The 23,890-nt window shown below is 38.7% G+C and overlaps 1 protein-coding gene across 2 annotated transcripts; it reads right to left on the reverse strand.

The window, feature by feature from the left end:
• Positions 1–1,806: 1,806 nt before the first annotated feature.
• LOC115429047 (hepatocyte growth factor-like) lies at positions 1,807–23,767 on the reverse strand. Of its 2 annotated transcripts, none has more exons than XM_030148281.1 (18): positions 23,538–23,767; positions 18,406–18,568; positions 18,131–18,243; positions 17,360–17,474; positions 14,086–14,228; positions 13,751–13,871; positions 13,464–13,582; positions 11,224–11,395; positions 10,878–11,029; positions 10,079–10,172; positions 8,767–8,906; positions 7,475–7,507; positions 7,137–7,245; positions 6,961–7,035; positions 5,177–5,314; positions 4,818–4,924; positions 4,571–4,704; positions 1,807–4,279 (listed from the first exon to the last, which is right to left on the reverse strand). In XM_030148281.1, exons 1-18 carry the CDS (start codon positions 23,599–23,601, stop codon positions 4,103–4,105), a joined length of 2,169 nt encoding a protein of 722 aa, XP_030004141.1. In that variant the 5' UTR covers positions 23,602–23,767; the 3' UTR covers positions 1,807–4,102. The 2 variants fall into 2 exon arrangements, with proteins under 2 accessions (XP_030004141.1, XP_030004142.1); XM_030148282.1 differs by having other exon boundaries at positions 10,878–11,011; positions 23,538–23,766.
• Positions 23,768–23,890: the final 123 nt, after the last annotated feature.

Raw genomic sequence — 23,890 nt, forward strand, 5'->3', positions numbered from 1 at the left:
TCGGTTTCAGATGCTGCAGCTCTTTCATAATTCGGAGTTTGAGTTATTGTTTGTTCAGTATTAATTGTCAGCCTTGTAAATCCAAGCTGGACTGACTGTACATATCCTGACCAAGGAAAATAAAATTCTCACTTTGTGCAGTAATCTACACCTGGATTTTCTGCCTCCGTCCATAATAATATACATTATATAGACTAAATGTTGTCTAAAATAAATGTTTATTTGCAACATAGTATAGCAAACTATTACATGATCAATAACAAATTAATTTTAGAAAAAAAACAAAACAAAACAAACTGTCTCCATTTTCAATGTCTGGAGTCGCCAGAAATTTGTGATGTTAAAATGGGGTCACAAGCCAAAAAAGGTTGGGAACCACTGCACTAGGCATTATGGGTAATCATTTTATCTGCATCTCTTCTCACCCTGACGCACCCATCACGTTGGAACAGGATCAGCATGGACTCATCAGACCACATGACCTTTTTCCACTGAAACACAGTCCAGCCTTTATTTTCTCTATCACTCTGATGGTTCTTGAAGGAATGAGAAGCTATTTAAGATTAGTTAAGATGCAAGAATTTACTGATAAAACTTATTAATCACTGGAATAATTATCCAATGGAAGGATCTGAGCTATTTGCACAAATTAATGCTGGTGGTGACATTTTTGTCCAGGCTGTGTATATCTGCCATTTAATTTCAACATACACAAAGCGATGACCATGAGCAAAAAAATATTCCCTTAGATTTTTTTTTAAAAATCTGTTCAGTTTGTAAGGGTTAGGGTTAGTCCATAATGAAATAGTGAGAAAAGTATTAGTACATGCAGCAAATCATTGTGTGGTGTACTAACAATTATTGTAAATTCATGCTTTGTTCATATTAAACTAATCTTATTTTTGGATTACTCACACAAATATGGTCACCGGAGTTTTGGGAATATTTTGAAAGACACCAGTATTTGCCCTTAAAAATGAATGGGTGCTAACTTTGTTTTTATGGAGAAGTACATGTATTGGAATTAACTAACAGATACATATTTCCAGATTTCACCAGTTTCAGTGTGGATATGAACTATGTACACTGCAGCAGGGGATAAGACATTTAAGTTAGTTGGACACAGTGTAAGTGATCACATTCTAGTTTGAAGTCACATGATTTTGAGTGTACTTACTTATTACTTTACTATTGTCAAACACTCTATTGTTAAGTCCCAGTAAGACATTTAATATTTCATATAGGCAATCGCAATATCATTCAACTATCTAAAATTCAGCCTCTCAACAGCTCTACCACTGTTTTACTTGATATTTAATACGTCATATCAATTGAATCTCTCGTGACATAATAATCACGTACACATCTCAAATAAATTACCTACGAATGTTCATAGTACGCTACGGAGTCTAATGTAGATCCAAACACAATACTTCATTACTCTGGTTCTGATTGAGTTTTAAACAATATCTGATCCAAAGGGAGAAGGCACAGCTGTTTTTAACAATTTGACACAAACATTGCTATCACAAGTATTAACTTGAGCAACATTTTTAAGGTTTTAAAAGATGATCCAAGTATATTTGACTTATTCATGGGATGGACAAATTTAGTCTCTAAATATTTGCAAGGAAGTGTTGTTTTTATGTCCAGAAGTTGCACTAATGGTCCTTGAAGCTTTCAACCACTTAACAGTATTCTTGTAATATTTAGTAAACCAGAGTAAACAGATTGTAAGTGTACATTCTTTAAAAGTACTACACATGATAAAATGTCCAGAGGCAGGAAAAGAGGTAAAGATAAATATACTTTCATGTTGTTTATTAAAATCAGAATAATATAAAGGCTACAAAACTGGAAAAAAAGTCTTAGATATGAAACTCACTAACACAAAATAGCAGCTGTTAAAGTCGACAGTATACAAATATAAACAGAATGATCATGAAGTAAAAAATACTTAATTGTTATATTTACAATAATTACAAATTGTAATTTACAGAATGCACTGGGCTATTTACACAGGAGGAAATTAAATAACAATTCAAATGCCATAAGAACGTAAACGGATCAATTTACAACAACATTTTTATAACCACCATATAACTAAGAATACTTGGTAAGACATTTGGTTTTACCTATCATATCAGGTTTTCCCTTCCACTGCTGCTTCATTCATTACCTACATAACCACAAGGCTACTGGAGGATTTCATTCAGTGAAGGCCACAGAGACACGTGCATGTATATTACTGTTATGTACCATTTTCATGTGATATTTACAACAGTTGTCTTCAAGCTAACAGCCACACAAATATGTAAAATGCTATCATGTTCAGGGCAAATGGAAAAGTCAGTGATGAAAGTAGTCCACTTTGGCATAATCACTTGTTATCATGTGTAATGTGATGATTTGGAAATATGTTGATGTGTTTAATGGGGCACAGCTCAAGACTAAAATCATGTAAAAACATTTTAACTACTTTTTGGGTTTATGCATATGCAAATGTATCTTTCTAATCTATGTTCAACTTCTCCTATAATCAGATTTTTTCATACTGACTTATAATATAGTACGAAAAAAGTAAGAATTGATATTGTTCCTGGGATACTGTGCCTTACTTTTTATACCATATTTATGTGGCTATTACCTGGAAGCTAAGTATGCATAGTCTCAGGAAAAAAAAAGTCTTAATATCACATCAAAGTCAGGACTTATGTTTTTAACAGTGTCCTTTGCTAATTAAAAATAAATACAACTAACTAGTCCTCACAAGCATTTTCTTTAAATAATAAACATAATCAGAAGCTAATCTGATGTTACTAAGAGAATCAAAAATATTCCAGATCTATAAGACCTATAAAATCTTACAGCACAGCAGACTCATACTTCATAAATCTGCTGTTAAGTACATAACGAGTCACTTTCCCCGAAACAAAAAAAGTATAAAATATCCTACTGACCACACACAGCCCACCAGGGGCCATAGTTCCCTCCAAATAGGAGACCAAATAGCCATGTTATATTTGGCATGGCTCTTCTCTCTTTCTCTCATGCTACAAATATTAGCATAAGATTTGAAGCAGTTTGCTCAGCCCTGTTTGGACCCTCTCACAGGGAAACTGACAGTTACAGCTAACTGGGGAAAAAGCAGTCCAGCTACTGCTCACAATTAGCACTTCAAAGTATGCCAAGACTGTTGGCGTTAGGTTTTTAAGCAGCAACAGTGTATCGTATATACTTAACAGCTGCTATATTTAAAGCCAGATTTGAGCTTTCTTTGGGTTTCGTATGACACAACAAATTTTGATTTGCCTAATTACTATATTACCTAATATACTATATAGGGGCTTTTAGTGGCGACACAGTTATATTCTATGTTTACTCTGAATTCTATGCTTGTGATATTTTATCTTTATTGCTGTTACCATAGTTTTGTGGCATTCTTTTAGGTACTGAATAACATCCCATGTTTATTTTTCCAATAACAGAATTTTTAAGGTGACATTTGCAAGCTACTGAAAAATGCATGACCAGATTAGTATTTTTGTTGACATCAAGGGAGATAAATTTGACTGTCCATCTGTACCAGCTGTGTTAGAGGTAAAAAGAGATTTTTTTGTAATCCAGCTCAACACATAAAAGGTGAACTCATAGCCCCACAAGGCCAGGGCTCAGGGAACAAGGTTCTGTCCATATTCAAGTATATCCCAGGAGACAATACTGAGTCACAAGTTTCATAGTCACTGTCTTTGATTGCATGGCTTCAGAACTTCTGAACATGTCAAAATTGAGTTTTTTTCACTGTTCATGTGCCCATGACTTTGGTTGTAAAAACTGGTGTTAAGGCCAACAACCTTCCTTTGCAAATTGATGCAATGGGTAACATCACATCTGGTATATCCAGTCTGAATCGCTCCAATCACTAGTGTAGATCCCCTCTGTGAAATGAAATATTCAGGCACAAAATCCTGAAATGGCCACTTCCCTTTGATCATAATCAGTTCTTCCTAGGGGCCATGTTGAAGAGGTCTCGGATTTATCGGGCCTTCCTCTTGCTGGCTGTGACATAGTCCTTTATCACAGTGATTTTCACAGCGTGCCCTTAGTTCCTCTCCAGATTTGGGTAAAGTTTAAACACTTTGTATATCCACTCAGAGTAGAAAGCAACATTAACAAAAAGTGCAGGCTGCGATGAGGCACATTTGGTCCTTTGGATGCTGACACCAATGATCACTTTACGCTCATGTTCCTGACAGACCAGTGGACCACCATAGTCTTTCTGAGGGGACAATGTAGACAATGACACGTCAAAGGGACAGCGCATAGGCAAGGACATAATACTGCATTGTATAGACTCAAACCCCAAATATCAAAAGCATATTGTGCTTTAAGATCAGTCAGAATCCAAATTACAAAGAACATATTTTTCCACTTAACAATGGCTCCAGTTTTTTTTTTATTGACATATAGCATTCAAACATCTACTGCCACCCAAATCAAAAATTAAAACCATCATACTTATAGAAAAACCTCCCAGTGTGTGAAATATACATAGATTCATGCTCCTTACATCACATACTCCTTCTCCTCTTTTGCCACCAGCACATATTCGGCTTTCTCCAGCATCCCCTTTGATTTGTGTGCACATATCACTGTTGACCATGGGCATGGTAACAGTGTTCAGCATGTCATCATACCCTGTGCCTGGACAAAAAATGCAAAATGTCAAAGATCATGTGTTGAAAAAAAGAGCTGTTTTATTTAAGCAAAACTTAAGATGGAAAGTGTCTTTGAATATGGGTTAAAGATGGCAGTACTTTTGGTTTCCCCCCATCCATACATGGTACAGTTGGTGCCTTCAGCGATGTGACACTCTTTTACTGGGAGATGAATGGTAGAGGCACCCTCAGATACAGGAGCAGGACTAAAACAAACACACACATGTGTTAGTACTCCTAATAAAGCATAGCAATTATTTCTGGAACATGTAGAGGCTACGTAGTAACAAACAGCAATTAAAATCGGTACAGTAATTTTTTGTGTCAATACTTTACACAATGAATGAACGGAAGCAGTTAACAAAGTAATAACACAATTAGTGGTTGTATCACTGTACCATACCATAATACCTGCATGTATAAAATGAGACAACTTATATGTGGAGATGCGTTCTTACTCTGCTAGTTTCAGCATAACCAGGTTAGATCCTTCTGGGCCACAAATCAGACGAGAGATGCGTAGTCTAGGATGGTTTGAGGACTCATTGAGGTGGCGTAGGCCAACCTGCACACTGTACTCCCGGAGATCTGGAATACTGATGACCACAAAGACCACTGTGAGACATAAAGTCTCTGTAAACTCTTTATAATGAGCTGAAGGACTGTAAAAACACATTCCAACTGACAAAAGTGTATGAGTACAATGAGATTATATGAACAATTATGTTTTTACATTTTGCTTCAAATTTGTTTTTGCATCTTGTGACTTATTTACTTATTTTGGTCTGATGTTGTAATTTGTTTTGTATAATTTCGTCAGGTATATATTTATCTATGTTTTGTTTGTTTTGTACTACCTGGATATGTATTTTTGCATTTGGTTTTGTATTTATATTGTATTCATTTTGTTTTATCTTTGGATGTATTTTGCTTGGTTTGCCTGACTTTATACAGTATGACTTTATAGCTAGTTGCGTATGGCTAACCATTAAGGCTATAATTCTTCAGAAGGGGGCAGGAAATATTAGATTTTCTTCATCCTCTTCCTTTGCAAGCATGGGTGTGTAAATGTTTGCTCACCTGATGATTATTGAATGTTTGCTGATGAAATGCATGACCATGAACAAAATAAATGAAATGAAAAATAAACCAGCAGTATTTCTGTGCAGAGTCGACTACTGGACAAGCACAGTGTACCAATGAGCCCGTTTACATGCACACCAATACTCCGATTATTACCCTTTTTCTGGAGTTATCAAATTATTCAAGTGATCATGTAAACAGGATAATCTGATAGGATTTATCCGATAAGGGCAGTTGACTGATTATGAGAAATCGGATTAACACATCTAGAGTTCTCCCCAATACTCTGATGTCTTCACACACGTATACAGGTTAATTTGATTTCTTTTGTTCTTTTACGTCTGTGCATGTGTAAACACAATGAAAAATTATAGAGAACAGAAGTTTTTCAGTCAAATGTGAGCAGAAGACAACGGGAAGTTTAAGTTTACCATCACTATGTACGTACGAACTCTGAAAGAAATCCAATAATTGACTGGAGCTTCTAAACCAGGGTTTTTCGAGCATTAGCTCTGATTACTATAATCATCCAATTACTCCCAGATATCGGACATTTATGATCACGTAAATAGGCTCATTGATTAAACTGATTTGAACTACATTAGTAAATAATATTATTTAATACTTCTGGTGAAATAATACTATTATTTGAACTGGTGATAGAGTGACTGTAGATGTATGACTTCAAAATCACACAAGATTTCATGCCATGGGAGCAAGAAATATTCCAAAGTGAACTGTGGCTCACTCTATGGCACTCTGGCTTCAAAAAAACAACAACTACTGATGTGCACCATATGTAATACATACAGCACTGTATGATATCACCACAGAGATAGGGGCACTCTCATTAAGCCACTACTTTAGATATAGAGATACCATACTGAACTGTACTGTATGCATGGAAGTAGCTCTGGCATAGAAATTTTGGAAGTTAAACAAACCTACAGTTTTATGCCACATTCCACAGGAGTCTGTCTGTAAGTGGGTAACTCTCAGTAAACAATATGCAACCTGTATCTTTACTTTAACCAATATTAAAAACAAAACAAAAAATCAGAATAAACAAAGAATATCATAATTGGCACAAGTAAAAAGAGAAAGGCAAGTAAAAAAAAAAAAAAAGTGAGAGTAGACGTATCAGAGTGTGGAGCATTACCAGGAGGTGAAACACTGTTGGTCTGTCAAAACCCAGTCTTCCCTGATCAAAGAGCCACCACACAAATGAACCCTCCTAAGAGAATTTAAGAAGACATTTTTTATACTATTACCATAGGTACCATAAAAAGGATAAAAGACAATTTGTAGAAGTATCACAGATGTGAAATAACTTACTCTCTTTGGATGCTTACGACCCAGCTGCCATCTGTACCTTGCACTTGATGTCCGCCAACTATTCTGGTGTTTATATGCACGAAGCATGATATCTTGGGCCTAGTTAGAGCTAAACAGGGAGATATTTTGGATCCTGTATGTTAGACAGATGTATTATTTACAGGATTTTTTTTTTATTGCGGAAATGTTCATTCAAACTTCAAAAGTCAACCATAAAATATGATTTGTTTGTCAGGTAAATGACAACAGAAGTGGATAAAAAGAGTAAAAAGGAAAGGCCAAGATAAGAGATAAAAGGAGGAAGAGAAGACAGATAAGAAAAAAATATATGTACTTACTGGTTGGTTGAGGAGTTACTGGAGGAGGGTCACCTGATACATGTAAAACAAAGAACAACAGTAAGAACAGACCTCACTGCAGCAGAAAATAGTTCAGACCACTGAACATAGAAAGACACACAGAGCATGAAACCTCAATGACAGAGACACAATTCTGTATTTTATACAAACCTTATCTCTGATTCTGAATCATAGTTAGAGGCTATACTATTTTGCAACCGCAGCAAGTAAATTTGCTCAAGACCACAAAAACTTCATGGAAGACATGTTTTACATTATGAAAATTATTATAGAGCCATTCAAAAGAAGCTTTTCGGTGCAACCCAATTGAAACCAGCTAAAGGAAATGTTGTGTCCAGCTGCTTGACTGTATTTTCTCAAATAAAAGGATGGCAGCAGAGACCTGCATCTGTTTGGTGTTTGGTCATCATGTATTCTGTTCCAATTGGACAAAACCACAGCTAACACACTACATAAGCCACCAGTCAAGCTGCATTGGAAATAGTTAGGACATTTTAGGTGCAGTTTGCAAAGGCTGTAAAACAGAATCACATGTGTTATTTCACTGCTCTGTACTGTTCTGTAATGTACTTTCCTGTGATCTGCCACTATACAGCAATCTTTTGTCTTCTTTTAAGATTCAAAGTGCTGGTTAAACATCAGAAGTGCTCATGTATTGCTTCCATTTTACGGTAAAGTACAAAAGTTGGAGTTCCAGGCCAATCCTGCCTGTGTACTTAGTGCCTGGAGGATAAAAGGGGTTCCGGGAGAGAGATCCAGACCAAATTATCCCTGACTGAAACTGGAGCATCTTCCTTGACAAATATATGCATAATTATGTAATGAAGGTTCCGATAAATGTGGAGTAGCCATCATTCATCAAAACAAATCCAGCTCCAGCATTAACACCTGCTTTGTGCAGCTATTGGCCAGGTGTCCACAGGTGTGAAAATATGCAGAGCTCCGAGCAGTCTGCAAATTCTATCCTCCACATTCCTCACATTCTTATTTTCACAACTGCTTGTACAATGCTCCAACTGAATCTATGTCAGCAGCATCAGAGGAGCAATCAAAACCAAAATCAAACTTCAAATATGTGTCTTATTTGCAAATTTATCGCTTTATCCACTCCTTGGAAATTCTTTCTTTTGCTAATTCCACTTTGTATTTTAAGGAAGAAAATGCTCAAAACATGAGCAATATTTACATCCCATATTTACAACCAAAAAACATTTAAAACCAAACACAAGCACATTCACTGTCACAGAGGTAAAATTATTTCATTAACTCACAGCGCTTCAGTTTGCAGTAGTCCCAAGCCAGGCGGTTATTTGGGTTTGTGTAACACCAGGGGCCGTGCTTGTCCCTGTCTGGATTCCGACAGTAGTTCCTCTCCAGCCCTACATGGGATACTGTAGAGTGAGAATCCCCACTGTAAAACACACAAATGCAGATTCTCATTTTCCATTTGTTATTTTGAACACAGTGTATCAGAACTAACACTGGCCCACGTCTCATAAAGAGTCATACACACCCTTGCACTGTAAAAACACTCAAACATATGCATACATGGTGGCGTGCATATGCTGTCACGCACATAGGATACATACACACCTTAAGTAACTACGGTCTGCCTGGAAAGTCTGACTCTGGCTTTCCTATAGTGCAATGAATCCTCTGCATTTGCTGCACAGAATCCGTAGAAGGAAAACGCAGAGTTTTGCGAAGAGTGCTCATGGGAGTTCAAAAGTATGCACTCTAAGCATTCAACAGGGCTCAGACCAGCAGGAGCCACATCCTCTGTGGAACGATTTGGTTGTGCTCCCGATTTTTAGGAATTCACATCTAATCATGTGTCTTACAGCGTTCCACTTGGCTCTACCAGAATTAAATTGTAATCTTCTCAGATATCCAAAATATCCCTGAAAAGCAATTACAAGGTGGGAGTCCAGACACAGACACACACACACACAAAAGTAATGCTAAGCGATGGACAACAATTTGTCAGTGGGTGAAGATAATTTCACTTCCCAAGAGAACGTTAAACAAGCTGTAGCTCTCAGCAGTTTTTCCTGGGGTGACCCTCGACCTTGAGCGGGGTAGACTTGCTGGCTGCGGTCTATGCGAGGGAGCTGATTGGCTTTGATCTGCTTTCCTCAGAAAGCACTTCCTGGGGTCAGGGGTCGGCTCTGGAACATGTCCGTCTGTCTGTGCCATTTTGGCTTTTAAAATTCCTGTAAATTAAGTAATTCCAACGGTCTGACTTAAGCATGAAGAAACAGCCCTGGAGTGGCCAACCTCTCTGTCAAGATAGGTCACTTGGAGAGCACAAGAGAGTTTCTTCTCGTCAGTTTGATGAATAATAATTGGGCCTGGTATTGACCCCTGAGGAACGCCTGATTGCCTCTCACTGTTTGTTTTCGCTACGGGTTTTCACAACGCAGTAGAAGTTAGGTTGTCAACAAACACTCACTTCAGCTCAAAAGAATCTCATCCTTTCTAGGAAAAAATTTCCAGGGTTTTCCACCACAGCTTAAGCTTCACTAGAAGTTAGCTGACAGGGAAATAAAACAAATACAAGTCCAGAATATAGTAGTTTGGTACCTGTTTATATGATGTGACCAGTCTGCACAGGGAATCCCTGATCGAGTTATGGATAAAGTGCCCCTATATGTCTCTCCGTTGTCTTCGTAACACTCTGTGGAAGAGAAAGGTAAAGTTATTTCAGACCACGTCAGTGTTCAGAATTATCAGGAGTACTGAGCAGTTCCAGTCCAGCAGATTTTCATAAATGTACTTGTGTGAGTATGCCCACTCATGCATTTATGTTTCTCCACAAACCAAGTACTGATTTAATAAGTTGCTTCCTTTTTCATTGATACAATCGTCTAAAAAAAGCACATTCGAAATTTTCACTTTGTGATTGGGATCAAGGCAATGTCATGGGCCTCTCTGTAAGTGGTGGTTCTCAAATGTATCAGAAAATTTAAACCTTACTACGTCTGTTCTTAAACAGAATCAGAAGATGGCCTGCAATAACTTACTGGCTGGCTGAAATTTGACATGTTTGGTCTTCTGAAATGTAAAGCAGAGAAACATGGGAAACGATGCACACTCTTGCCAGAGTGTGGTGTTTTTGTTCTTCCATGAAATGGAATTCATTGGGCAATATGCTGCCAAGTGGCCCAGTCCTTCGGGGGCAATATGGAAAGCGCCTGTGTAATTCCACTTTGTAAAAACATGACATGTCTTTTGAAGCATCTGTCTTCAGGGTTTCAATCACATTATTGAAGAAAAAACATGGAAATTAGAGAGGAATTTACGAGACCGCCGGTACTTTTCAGCAATTTAGAAAAGAGAAAATGCTTTGATAGATCTTAAACTGAAGTTACAAGTAATTTACCTATTTTTTGTGTCTCTTCAGCATCACACCTGGGGATATGAGTGCAGTTGGCTATCCTCTGGTTAGGGTCTGTAGTGAAGCACCATGGGTAATCTGCCCCATCAGGGTTACGGCAGTAGTTCTCTCTGAGGTCTCTATAACACACACACAGACTACAATTTAAATGATGGTGCTGATGACTGTATTTTTACAGCGTAGCTACAGTATCACTTTTCAGTCTGTCTTCCATCACTTTTCTTTTTGGCATTTCAACAGTCAAGCACACAAAATGAACAAATCACCTTCTTGACACACCAGAGAGAACTGAATCCAATCTGTCAGAGGCCCTGAAACAAACATTACTCACTTGCATTTGAAGTTCTGAGGAAGAAAGGAGTGGTTATGAGGGAACTGGGAGTCCCAGCGCTGACAAGACACGCCCTCTGGAGTGACATTCATTGTGCCTCTGTAATCTGTACCCTTTCCCTGGAAACAGGATGTTGTTACATTGCCATGTGTGTCCTCACTGAAGTCTGAGTCTAGCAAAAAGAAAAAGGGAAATAAAAGTAATTTGTATTAGTGTAACCATAAAAATGAAAGAGAAGGAAAAACTTGTTCTCCTTCTTTCTCTGCTTCTCCACAAGAGGGGCAGAGAAGGAGGGAGAAATTAATCCCCAAAAGAATGTGTCATGTTTAACCTAGAGACAAATGATCAAAAACAGTAGCATAACCCCCTCCTCTCGACTGAGATAGCAAACTTTCTGTGTATTCATAACAGTGGTGCCCCACATTCTTGCACGTACTATAGCAACATCGACAGTAAAAAGAAATTAATAATTTGCTGACAGCTTGTTGTAACAAAAAAAAAAGTCAATTTATGTTTGTGAATAAACTTTGGGCTCACTTTAAACATTACAAAACTGCTTTTTGTAAATTTGTTTATTGCAGTCAGACCAAAAAATATTACTTCCAACCCTGATGGGCTGGGGCAACTTTATCCACCGGAAAACTATTCCAAACATCTTCAGATGGAATTCTGCTTTTCAGCAGAGCAGGGACAGCGGTCCATAGCAACTTCTCCCCTCTGGATTTCTGTCTCTGTTTCTTTAGCCTTTGACAAATGGGATGAGAGAAGATGGAGGAGGAAAGGGAATGTTTTTGAGGCAGAAAAGAGAAGGCGGGCGGAATAGAGGGATTCTTTGGCTTGATGTAATGCATGCCAGTGTCTGTGCACTACGATGTACAGGTCAGTGGTTTTTATCTTTCTGAGGGCAGGCATTGAGGGATACACACATCTGGACAAATGCAGATCCCCCACCCTTGCTGTAAATCATTACATGTACTGTAAAGTACATGTGTGTATGAGTCTTACAGAAACAAAGAGAGATGCTCGGTGTGTTTGTGGGTCACATGTGGGAATATGCCAATGTGCTTTCAAAGAAGACATGATCAATGGCATTACCTTCTTTTGGAAGCCATTCTCTACTTTATTTATCTTTTTGTTTTTTTGTTGTGTTTTTTTTTTTTTTTACATTGGATGAAAGATCATATCATCTACTTAACATACACCTTCAGTATGTCAGGCATAACTTAGAAATAACTTTAAGTTTGTACAAATGTGATTAATCAATCAATTATGAGCTTACAGGTAGAATATGTACAACAGAAAAAACAACAGAAAAGTTCTTATGAAGCTTAAATTTTTCATCTCCAAACTTTGGTTTTAGTGCTGTGTTAATGCTTATCACAGTTATCTAAGCCAAGGATGCAGGGACAATGCCTTTGCATAGTGTCAAAGGGACATTGATTTGATGGAATATTTGAGCTCCTCAGAAAAGAAAACACCCCAGAGACTTCAGCAGATGTGGCTCCAAATCTTTGTGAAAATGTGCAATTTTTAAGTTTGTTATCCTTTCTTACACTGAACCTTTACTTTAAACATATCACTAATTGTCTGTACCGTAATACCACTAACAGCTATTAGAACCTCTGGCCACTGTGTGAGGCATCTCCGCATAGTAGCCTATTTTATAACACTCCACTGTACTGTCCCTTGTCATCTGTGAGTGGTTTCAGTAAAAAACAGCTGATCTTCTGAAGTTAGACAGCCCTCATTACAAACAACCTATTTATCCTTTCTTGTTGAGGTAGAGGGATGTGAAGCCAAGCACCACATGAAACACTTAGCTGGCAAAACAATGTCTTATGAGACTCTGCAGGGGTGGCTGGGCTTTTTACTTAGCTCACCGCAACTACCCTTAAACCACCAAAGTCCTGTTTGTAACAAACCTCCTGGCGCCCTCAAACCACTAGCTGGTAGTTTCTAACCTCAGTCTGTCCAAAAAACAAATCAGAACCACTTAATGATGGATTATATTGTCCGCTTTCTTATTTGTTGATAGATTCCAACTAGAATGCCACCGCATTTACCATTATAGGTTTGTAAGAGCAGTGGATGCTGAGGAAAACTAGCAATAGAGTCATAAATCAGCATATGACTCTATTTCTTTACTCAGCTTGTCTAAGAGGTGCTTTGTTGACAAAGTCTGTTTCATCTGTTGGATTTATGTGGATCTACACTATGTACAGTCTGAAATATATCCTTACCACACACAGTGATGTTGCAGTACTCCCATAGAGTTTTGGGATCCATGGTGTAGCACCAGGGACGGAGACGGTTATCTGGGTTACGGCAATAGTTATCCCTTAAATCTTTGTCCCGGTACCTGACAACAGAAGAGGGAGGAAAGATAAACATATCAGAGAAAGACGTCAGAGCAGCTGGTCTGTCTTCCTAAGAATTAGTGTAATTTATTGATGCATCATCAATGGGTGTGTGCACCTGAGTTGCCCGTGAGAAAGGTTAATATGTGATTATCAGCTTTGTAGCTTACTTTTTGGGATGGAAGCGGTGTTTGTGAGGCCTTGCTGAGTCCCATCTCTGACACTCCTTGCCACTCTCTGTTTGGTCCATTTTGCCTCGATAATCCTCCCCATTACACGTCATGCAGACTTCTGTCAAAGGAAAAAGACCCTTAATGAAGGCTTTCGCACTTTATTCAGAAATCACCGCTATAGTTGCAAACAGCTTGAAAATACTGACACAAACACCGATTAAATGTGCCATCACCTCCATAAGGATAAAGTGCATGCCAGTGTGTCTTTTCTACTGTGAATCTGGGTTATTTTTGCCAAATCTGTCTAGTGGTGGCATTTGGGAGGGTCTTACCTTCTGAACACTGTGGTATGCCACACTCCTCGGCACGTACATTAGGGTCTGTGGTGTAGCACCATGGACCACCAGGATCGTTGTTGGGATTTCGACAGAAGTTTTCCCTCAGGTCTTGCACTGGGTACCTATCAGGATAAAACCTACAAGGGAGTAGACAGACATTATTGAAAGTGTTAACTGATACTTTAAGCTGTATAAATATATTTTAGGGAGTACTTGTACAGTCGGCTGCTCCAGTAGTGTATAGAATCCTGTACCTGCCTGCTAGTGCTCTCAGTAACAAGCTAAATAAATCTAACAGGCATTTACATTGAGATGTAAGCATTTCACCTCCTTCTGAGAAATGAGTCTGACTTTAAAAACCTAGAACGATCAGTCATAGCCACACTATGCAAAGTAAGACATCAATACATTTCTCCTCTCCAGGTTTGCACCTTTTGCATGATCGCCTTACTGATTCCTACCATACCCTAGATCCCTCATGTGTGAAGCAGCCAGACTCTGTCACAGCACAGTAACCACCAACAGCACAGAACAGTGCTACGAGCCACTTGGAATAACCCATGCAGGTCTTTTGCTGGCAGCCTTTAAACACGTTTAAACCTAATCCCTCTCTGTCATCAGCTACATCATGTCAACTTGAACAAGGGACTGTAGGGCGCAGCTTACAGAGAAAAAGAACCTGGGTAGTCCAAACATATGGAATGTAACAATGGTGAGAGACATGGGATCACTACACTAAATGGACAGTGCGTGAAATTCATCTTCTGTCAGTGCAGAATGATGAAAAACTGGAGTGTCAGCACCCCCCCCCCGATCCATGCCGACTGCGTTCTCCCTCCCACCCAGGGAGTGAAAAAAAGGAAGGCAGGCAGGAGAATAAGGTACAGCACAGAAGTCTGAACCAAAAGTAAAGTGACTTAAGTCTCAAAAGAAATCTGAACATAATGGAGTGAGCAAAACAGACTGATCCCAGTGTGAAATCGATGATGTAAAAAGAAACAACACGCAGGAGAAGAAAAAACAAGGAAAAAAGTTCACCCTCCCTTCAGCAGCTTGTCTGAACACTCTACCCCAGGCAATGACTCTTTTCTTGGGGGAGTCTACTCTACTCTCTCCTCTGCGCCCAGGGGCTTACGCAAGGCTTCTACACTAATGCACAACATCATTCAAGCCAGAAGTAGAGGAAATCTCCTCCACGCAACTTAACCAAGAACAAAGACGCTGTAAAGGAAAAAGAATCGGACTGAAAAGATACTTTTACCTGCAATATCGTAAGTTTGGATGAACTGCAGAATCTCACTTACAGGTGGATGTGCTACAGACAATACACTTGTTTTTCCTGATGAGCTGCCTGCCACCCACGAAAACTCACATCTGTTGAGTGTGAGTCACAACCCCAATATATTAATCACATTATGGTATCTTTAATTAATAAATGCATTTACAAGGGGTCCACACTTTACAAAAAGGCTGCATCTGGCAAGAGTCCGTAAAAGGCCAAGGCATGGAAGCAAGTTTGCCATAATGATGTTGTGCTAACAGATGTTGGCCAGTTATTCATCTCCTTGCCAAAGTCCGTTCCCCATGGAAAGGAGGCAGACACAACGCACACATGCTTCGATTTTAGGATAACATACCGGTTAGATTTTGAATATCACTAAAGATGAAATCTAGACTTTAGAGTAACTGCTGCAAAATGTCTTGCATCATGCACCTGGAGATAATGGTCATGTATCAGTTCTATAGCATCAAAAGGTATTCACAGATTTAAGTAGGCACACATAAAAATAAATAACGATTTTAGAAGCAGGCAAGCTCACATCTGCTGTCAGAACATTTGTGAAGTGAAGACATTCAATCCATAATGTACGGGTGTGTTTCTGTAGCTGAATTTGATTTCCGACCTCCCAGGGGAAATGGGCAAGAAAAAAAGAATCATGTGGGAATAAATAACTTACTGCACTGTTTTTATTATTTTTAATACAAACTGACATTTTTCCATTCATTCCTTTCTCTGTGACCTGCTGGTTATCAACACACATTTTTTTTTTTTCTAGGGACCCGGTTCAAACACTAAACACAGACAACAGGTGGAAGTCCCATTCTTGGAAGGGAACCTCCTGAGAAATCACCCTGGCCCCTCAGTGATCGGTCAAGCATGAAAATAATAGTTACCTGAGACTCAAATGGTGCGTGGTTCATTATGGTGGTAACTCTCACACAGCGGGACAGTCCCATGTTAGGCAACCCCACAGTGACACTAAATCTCCCTTATGTAAAGCTCCCTCTGACCCTTTGAAAGTTAAAAGTTGCTGACAAGCCAGGGTGATGTTGCCGGACCTTACATTTGCCGTCTGGGAGGGAGACTCTAGCAGCGTGTCAAATAAATAATGACAAAAGAGGGGAGGAAAAGAGACCAGTAAAGAGGATGGGATGTTCAGGTGCCTAGCAGAGGATCCGCTCTACAATGAGTTTTGATTGGGGAGTCAGTGAATTTGTACTTTCTCTAAGTAGGTCTGTGTCTTTTTGTGAGATCAGCTGGAGACCAGACAAAACATGACTTCAGTCTATAAATCTGTGCACTTTCTTTCTTTTATTTTACCTCCCCTTTGTCTCTTTTTCAATCTGCACTTCCTCAAACTGTTATTGCTCTGCCCCTCGACACCCCTCCCTGTTGCAGTTATATAAACTTATAACTAATGAGCACAGCTAATGAGATATTGGCACAAATCCATCTTTACAAATTCACTGATCCTGACTTTCTTGTTACCAGGAGAAAACATTTTGGGGATACACCTGATGGCCTGCAGTGCAGCACAAAAAACAACCTCATTTGGGAGGATATCCCTGCATGTGTTGAAAGAAATCTGACTTAACTCTGGATAAACGTTTAAACATCTCGGAGGCCTCCATCTTCCCTTAACCCCCAGAGGTGCAAGGGGATGATCTGAACATCAATAAATCAGCTGCTAGGGCCTGTTCAATATCAGACACAGAGAAATAAGAAAGGGGCATCCAGGAAGGTGGTGGAAGTCTAAATATTACAGAGATAAGTTTCAAAGGCAGCTGCTTCAAATCTGCATGAATCTGGATGAGAAAACGAATTATTAACACCCCCACACATGCAAACACACTTAAAAACAACTGCAGGAGTGCCTCGATGTTACATGTATTTTTGTAATCTTTCCTCCTCTTATGAACAGCCCATACTGCTGTGCCTTTTAAGCAGAATCTTTTTGGTACTTTTATGGTTGAAAAGGAGACTTACGTGTGCTCATTGATGTTATTATCAGACCATGCTTGACAAGTGATGTTTGACTTTGTCCAAGACCTCCTCCCTCTGTAGTTGTCCTTGGTGCCCACCATACACTCCCTTATATAATCTGAGAAAAGCACAAAAATTAAAAGCATTTGATAACATCCATTCATGTTTTCATTTTGATCCAAACTGTCCCTATAAACTGTTTCTGTTCCAGTTTATACAGTGTGTAGTTAATTAAAAGGTTATTTGCGTATACAGGCTTGACCACCTGGAATATATTTTGGCTTTTGCCATGTATGGTCAATGAAATGTTTTTTAACTGCAAGTGTTTCAGTATGTCCCAGCTTGTGTGTTATCCTGAAAACAGACAACTCCCTGAAGTTCATTAAATGTCACTTGGGGGAGTTTCTCTAAATTTTGCAGTAAATTATAAAGTGCTAGATTCCATAGCTTGCACTGGTGAAAACCCTGCACTTTGACTGTAAACAATGACTTTTTGTGTTTACACTTCACTCCGTCTGCTACATGTTTATGTGTGTGACTCTCCACAAATGAGCCATTACACAGCAAGGGGGTAAGCGGTGTGAGTTGTTTTGTCAACAGTAAAACCAAAGACCTTAAAAAGTGGCTGAGGATACTACAGAGCACAACCTACTATCACAAACAATTTGCCTGAGTTAATCCCTCTGCACCTGAATGTTCTCATGAGAAAAAAAAAAAAAATCACATAAAGTCAAGTGAAACATCTGAAAGACATCTGACCAATTTAACATTTACCTTTTTTCTCATACAAAGTAAAGTTAACGTTGGCCTGCTTCTGCACACCGTGGGTGAAACGGTCGAAGGGAAGCAAGTGGCATTTCCTGTTGTGCTTTTGAAAGTTGAAAGCCCTATGAAAACACAAGGGAAGTAGTTCAGAGATGAACTAATGATAAACAACAAAAATATGTAAATACTGTGCGTCTGCACTTCAGGAGGGGAGTTGTGATGGGAATATGATCATGTAGCAACCATGAACTAGGACAAGAAAGAAAACAAAACTTATAACTCACCTGCAGCTGAAGTTTTTCTTGACTTTTTTGCACTTCCGGGCACAGTTTTCCTGTGATTTACTGTTTCGTACCATGGGGGGCTGAGGACAGTCCGTGCAAACCAGCATGTGGTTCTCTGTCTTCTCATACTTCTGTAATGACTGATGAGTTCTTCTACAGCAACCTGCAAGAACATAGGAACACAAAGTGAGAACACCTGTTGGAACGATATGTACGACCAAAAAGTCAAGGATGACGGTCAAACAGTCCAGTTAGCACAGTATGATGCAGGCCTGCTTAAGCTCTGTTCATTTGACAGTTTGTCAGTTTTTTTTTTACTTCTAAACACTAATGTCCCAACAATGGAAAAACTAAAGAAATATGGATGCTTAAGTTAGCCAACATATGCTGTTATTCCTCTCATTTACTGAATACAGGACTATTAATGGTATTTACAATTAATTCCATGGGCTGTCAATTTTGCAATGATTCAGTTTTAATACATTTAATTTACTAATTAAAAATTAAAACTGCATTAAAAAAATATTTTGTAGCGTCACTTGGCAAAAAAAAGCATGATTATCTTTCAGCATATTGTAATTCAAGTGGTCTGAGATAAAAACAAGAATTCTATCTCCTTCTGTGGAATCTATCCAGTGGCAAGATGTTTTGCCCAATAATCTTAAGTGTTGTCATAGAGGTTAGATGATAAAATCAAGGTTCAAGGACCATGGACAATGAAACCAATGTGGAAGTACTGTAAAGTTGTAATACCACTGACAGCCCCTGGGATTGGCTCCAAAACTCTCAGACTCCCATAGACTTACACTGAACTTCACTCTTAAAACATTCAATCAGTCATTGTTTCCCAAGATTCATTTCAGTCTCAGTGATTTTATTTGGAACCTGTAAGTGAACTGGTGGTCCATCACAAACTGTTTGTTCCATTAAGTAGATCTCATGGGAAGTACAAGGCTATGATGTTTGCCACGTCGGGCTTTGATTGACAGGTCTGTATGACAGCTGGGTTGCCTGCTCAGTCGGACTTTATGTCCCTGTTTATTTAATAAAATGAACCTTTTCAGACTGCTTGACTGTACTTGAGGTTGATATGTTCCAGTGTGAAATTACCTTTTTTTTTTTTTTTTCGCAATGCATGATGATGTTTTAGCATTTCCCCATGTCAGTAAGCTAGTACTTAGAATTTAATCACCACTGATTCCATTTTCTGCCCTGTTTGTCCCAATATAGTCATGTCTGATTTTAAATGGCAATGGCCAAATCACAAAGAACAGACCAATGGGCGACATCATTGTTCATGTGTCCACAAACGGCAAACAATCTATGGGTTAAATACATGAATAACAACTGCAATTACTGATCAGTGTTAAGATTCAGTCTGACATAATGTGACTGCTCAGCTTTGGGTCTTGACACAGACGCTTTGAAACATAATTTCACTTTTCCACAACAGTATGAAACCACACTGGGTCATATATATTTTTATTTAGGCTTTTGATTTGGGTTGAGAGGAGACAGCTGCCAAATTAGGTGTGTATTGTCAAATTCTGATGTTTCGCTCCTGCAACACTGATTCAGAAACACAGCATTAAACAGCTTTACAGTACATACTTATCTCCACTGGATTTCATATATTGTTTGTCACCCAATATTAAGAAAAAGCCAACAACAAAACTAGGAGTAGGAATTGATTAATATCGCACTCAGTTCTAATTTGCATTATTTAGTCAAATTAGTGTATGTAAAAATGTCTTCTGAGTTTGTTTGTTTTTTTGTATCATCCAAGTGACAAATCATAAAACATTTCAGGAGATGTGCAAAAGGTTTCACTGCTTCGGTGGAGAAGGAGGAAATGATGAAGTAAATGCTAACTGCTGGTTTTATTATTGATGTGGAGTAGTGTCTCAGGGAGTTTGGCACGGAGGAAATTGAGGGAAGATGAATTGATTTTACTATCTGAAATGAGTGGCCACCTGTTAAATAAAGTTGAATTTATCCAGTTCCACATTGCATCAAGTCTAGTGTTTGCCAGTATGTTATCATCCACCCTGTTGGAAAGATTCTAATTATCAGTGTGCAACACACACTGAAGGCCTCACAGCTTTGTAGGTCTGCAGCTCTTTAGATCCTGCTTCAGCTGTGGCCATACTGATGAAAAAGACTACTTTATGTGTCAGAAAAGCTAGTACAGAGTGTGTCCAGGATCAAAGCCCAGATCCAAATGCCCCCCAGTACTAGTGCTTCGGATGATGATAGCTGCCTGAGCAATGCAGAGTAGGTGCTGAACTGTGAAGATAGCCAAGAAAATAGAATGATGTCCATCCAAACACTGACGTGCTGCAGTGCCTCAGTTGGACATCCTGTGGTCATGAAAGTGTATCTCATGTTTTACTACCTGAACCACTGGCCAAAACAAGTTTTTCACTTGTAGTTTTTTACTGCATTGTGGTTTTTGTTATGTTTTATGTTATTATAGATACTTTTAATAGATATCTGGGATTCTTTCAACAACCTTTTTCCATAAGTTACATTTATAAGCCTTAAAGTCAGGACGTTTTAAACAGCCATGAAAGTCTTATTAAATTCCTGCTTTTTAACTACAGTGAAATGAATTATTATTATTATTATTATTATTATTATTATTATTATTATTATTAATCTTTTTGGGGGGATGCTTGTTCACTCCTGGACAAGCTTTAATGTCACTCATCATTTCTACTAAAGTTTTATCTCCAGTCTTGCTCCTATGGGTATCCGACCCATTTGAGAAAATACAGAGTACGGAAAACGGAAAACTGTCAAAGGTGCAGAAGGAGTGTTATAATTCATTCTTGTTTTATTTATGGGCCTTTTGTTGAAAACCATTTCTTTGTAAGAAGTACTTCAAAAGAAAATTCTTGCATTGAAAAGACATAGCATAATGTATTTGCAGTATAGGAGCTCCGACTGGGTTCACAAGCAGGACACAACTATATTTTAAGCTCAAATCCTCTGTGATACAAATCCTTCATTTTTACCTACTGGACACAGTTAAGAGCATGTCCTTCAACTTTTTGCAGTGCTGCTTTAAAGGCTCATGAGGGCCACAGTACCAACTTAAATGCATTATGTGTTTAGTTCCGATAGTTTTCCGTTTATAATTAAAGGCAAGTGTGATATAAATCTCACAGGAAAATCTCATGCTACCGAGTTACAACTACACGCTCTTGTGCCAAGATCCGACACAAGACGTTGTGTGTGTACTTAGGATATTATAAACTGTGGAGCATTTAGAGGCTCCTCGTGGTTGAAAATGGTTTTTGGGGAGGACGTGTTATTAATGTTTAGGCTCCACTGGACCACATCTGGCACTCATCACAGTGTTGTTCCAGCCCTGATGTCTGGCCAGGCTGCTCAATTAGATTTCACTTAGTCTCTTCCTCTCCTTGCAGTCAGACTTTTGCTATCTCCAAATCCCAAACGTTTGCTGAAGCTGAAGATTATAATAAAAGGTGCTCAATGGGTAAGCATAAGACCAATGAGATTTAATGAGAAGAGGCAGCCATAGCTTAAGGGAACAGGTTTAAGGCCCCAGTCTGGCTAAAAAAAAAAAAAAGTATAGATGTCATAAGTGAGTGACCCACATGCTTCCTCAGAAACATTCAGTTGGGTATCCTTGAGCAAAAACACTTAAATGTCAGGTGGATTTGTATTTCAGCCCTCTGGGTAAAACAAGTAAATAAAATGGATGTAATTAACACAGTCCAGGGAAGAAACTATTGAAATGAGGAAAAATAGGAAAGTAGCAGGTTAGAGGTGTGCCTATCTGTCTGGGAATTAAGCAGACATTACATCTGCTTCAGAGAGCGCAAAATGTGGAACTGGGCTCAACAGCCAGATGTTACCCCCCCTCCCCATACACACACACCCCTTTTCTACCTCTCTACCGGGACATACGCACGAATACCACAGTCCCGGGCGCGCGTTTTACTTTCCCCAACTACAAAGCGGTCAAAGGTCAGAGTTTCCACCCGTGGAGGTGGTAACTTTGGATTCAGGGATTTATTTAGTGTCATGTCACCGTGACCATCAGACGATCTCCCTACACACAGACACTCACACACACACACACACACACACGGATCTCACTGGGATGCATCCAAATGAATGGTGGTTTGTGCGCCACGGGTTGGACCGCACCATTACGCACACAGATGCGCGGTGTTAACTGGCATCAGATGAACCGGTGCAGGAGTATCTATCAGTATCTATCAGTTAAATGATGATGGCCTATATAAAAAGTTAAATGACAGGGCAGTAACACCAGCAGATGTGCTCAAACTTAAGCACTTTGGCACGGGTTACTGCCTTAAGGCGATTGAATGGCACAGAAACAGCGCGTGTCATTCTCAAGTTGGAGAGTTGATCATCACATATTATTGCTCAATACAGTTCAGGTACATAGATTAGACTGGACTATTTGGCAGTGGCATTCACAATAAAATAGTAAACTGAAAAACAAAACAAAACAAAACGCGTTAAGTTCAATAAAATGGATCCTCAAGTAAAAACTGCAATTACTGAATTCTAATTTGAATATAAAATGTAATTCTAAATGCAAAAGACCTGTTAAATATTTGGAAATCACTCTGTGTAGAATATTTACTGCTTCCTTCTGATGAGCCTCAAGTAACTGTCAAACATTAAGCCAACAGTGCAAGACGAGGCTTGATCAAGTTCATTCAATTATGCAAGTGAAGGTAGTAAAATACAAATAACACAGTCATACTCTCTTTGTCTGTGTCCTGACTGATAATAGCATATAAATATCTGTTCTTGTCAATTCAGACACTAATATGTTTAGGCATAGTCTGTCATTTTATTTCCTTGAATTTGGAGTGTAATCATTTTGACACCTGTGTGTTCTGTTTCTCACATTTGGAGGATAAATTAAAAAAAAAAAACAAAAACAAAAACAAACAAAAAACAAACAAAAAAAAACGCCAAAACCCCACACCCTGATTACATTTAATATATATATATATATAAAAAAATTAAAATAAGTTTAGAGATTTACTGGTATTTAAATCGCAGCAGATATTGTTGATTGAGAGATGCAGTATTTTGCAGAAGCACAGTTCTTCATGTCTTACCTGTGTCCAAAACACTGACCACCACACACACCAGGGCTGGGTAAATCCATACGTTTATCCTCATGGTTGGGAATTTAGGAGCAGGTTACAATCCGGAGCGTGTGACTTAAAATTGACTGTGCGATAGTCTCGGTGGTTTTTTGAAGAGTGGCTGATGATCAGAAGAAGTCTTGCCTTCCTCATACAGATGCTACTTTTCCAAGAAACCACACGTCCTCGGTTCAACCCCCTTTTACTTGAGTTTGTTCTCTTTCCTAACAGCGTCTCTCCTCATTTATGTCAAGTCCTGTGGTGTAACTAGTGCAACTTCCGGATATTATTTCCAAAATAAAACACTTTCATCGAAAGCATTG

Source organism: Sphaeramia orbicularis, chromosome 12 (genome assembly GCF_902148855.1).
Source record: "Sphaeramia orbicularis chromosome 12, fSphaOr1.1, whole genome shotgun sequence".
Taxonomy (NCBI): domain Eukaryota; kingdom Metazoa; phylum Chordata; class Actinopteri; order Kurtiformes; family Apogonidae; genus Sphaeramia; species Sphaeramia orbicularis.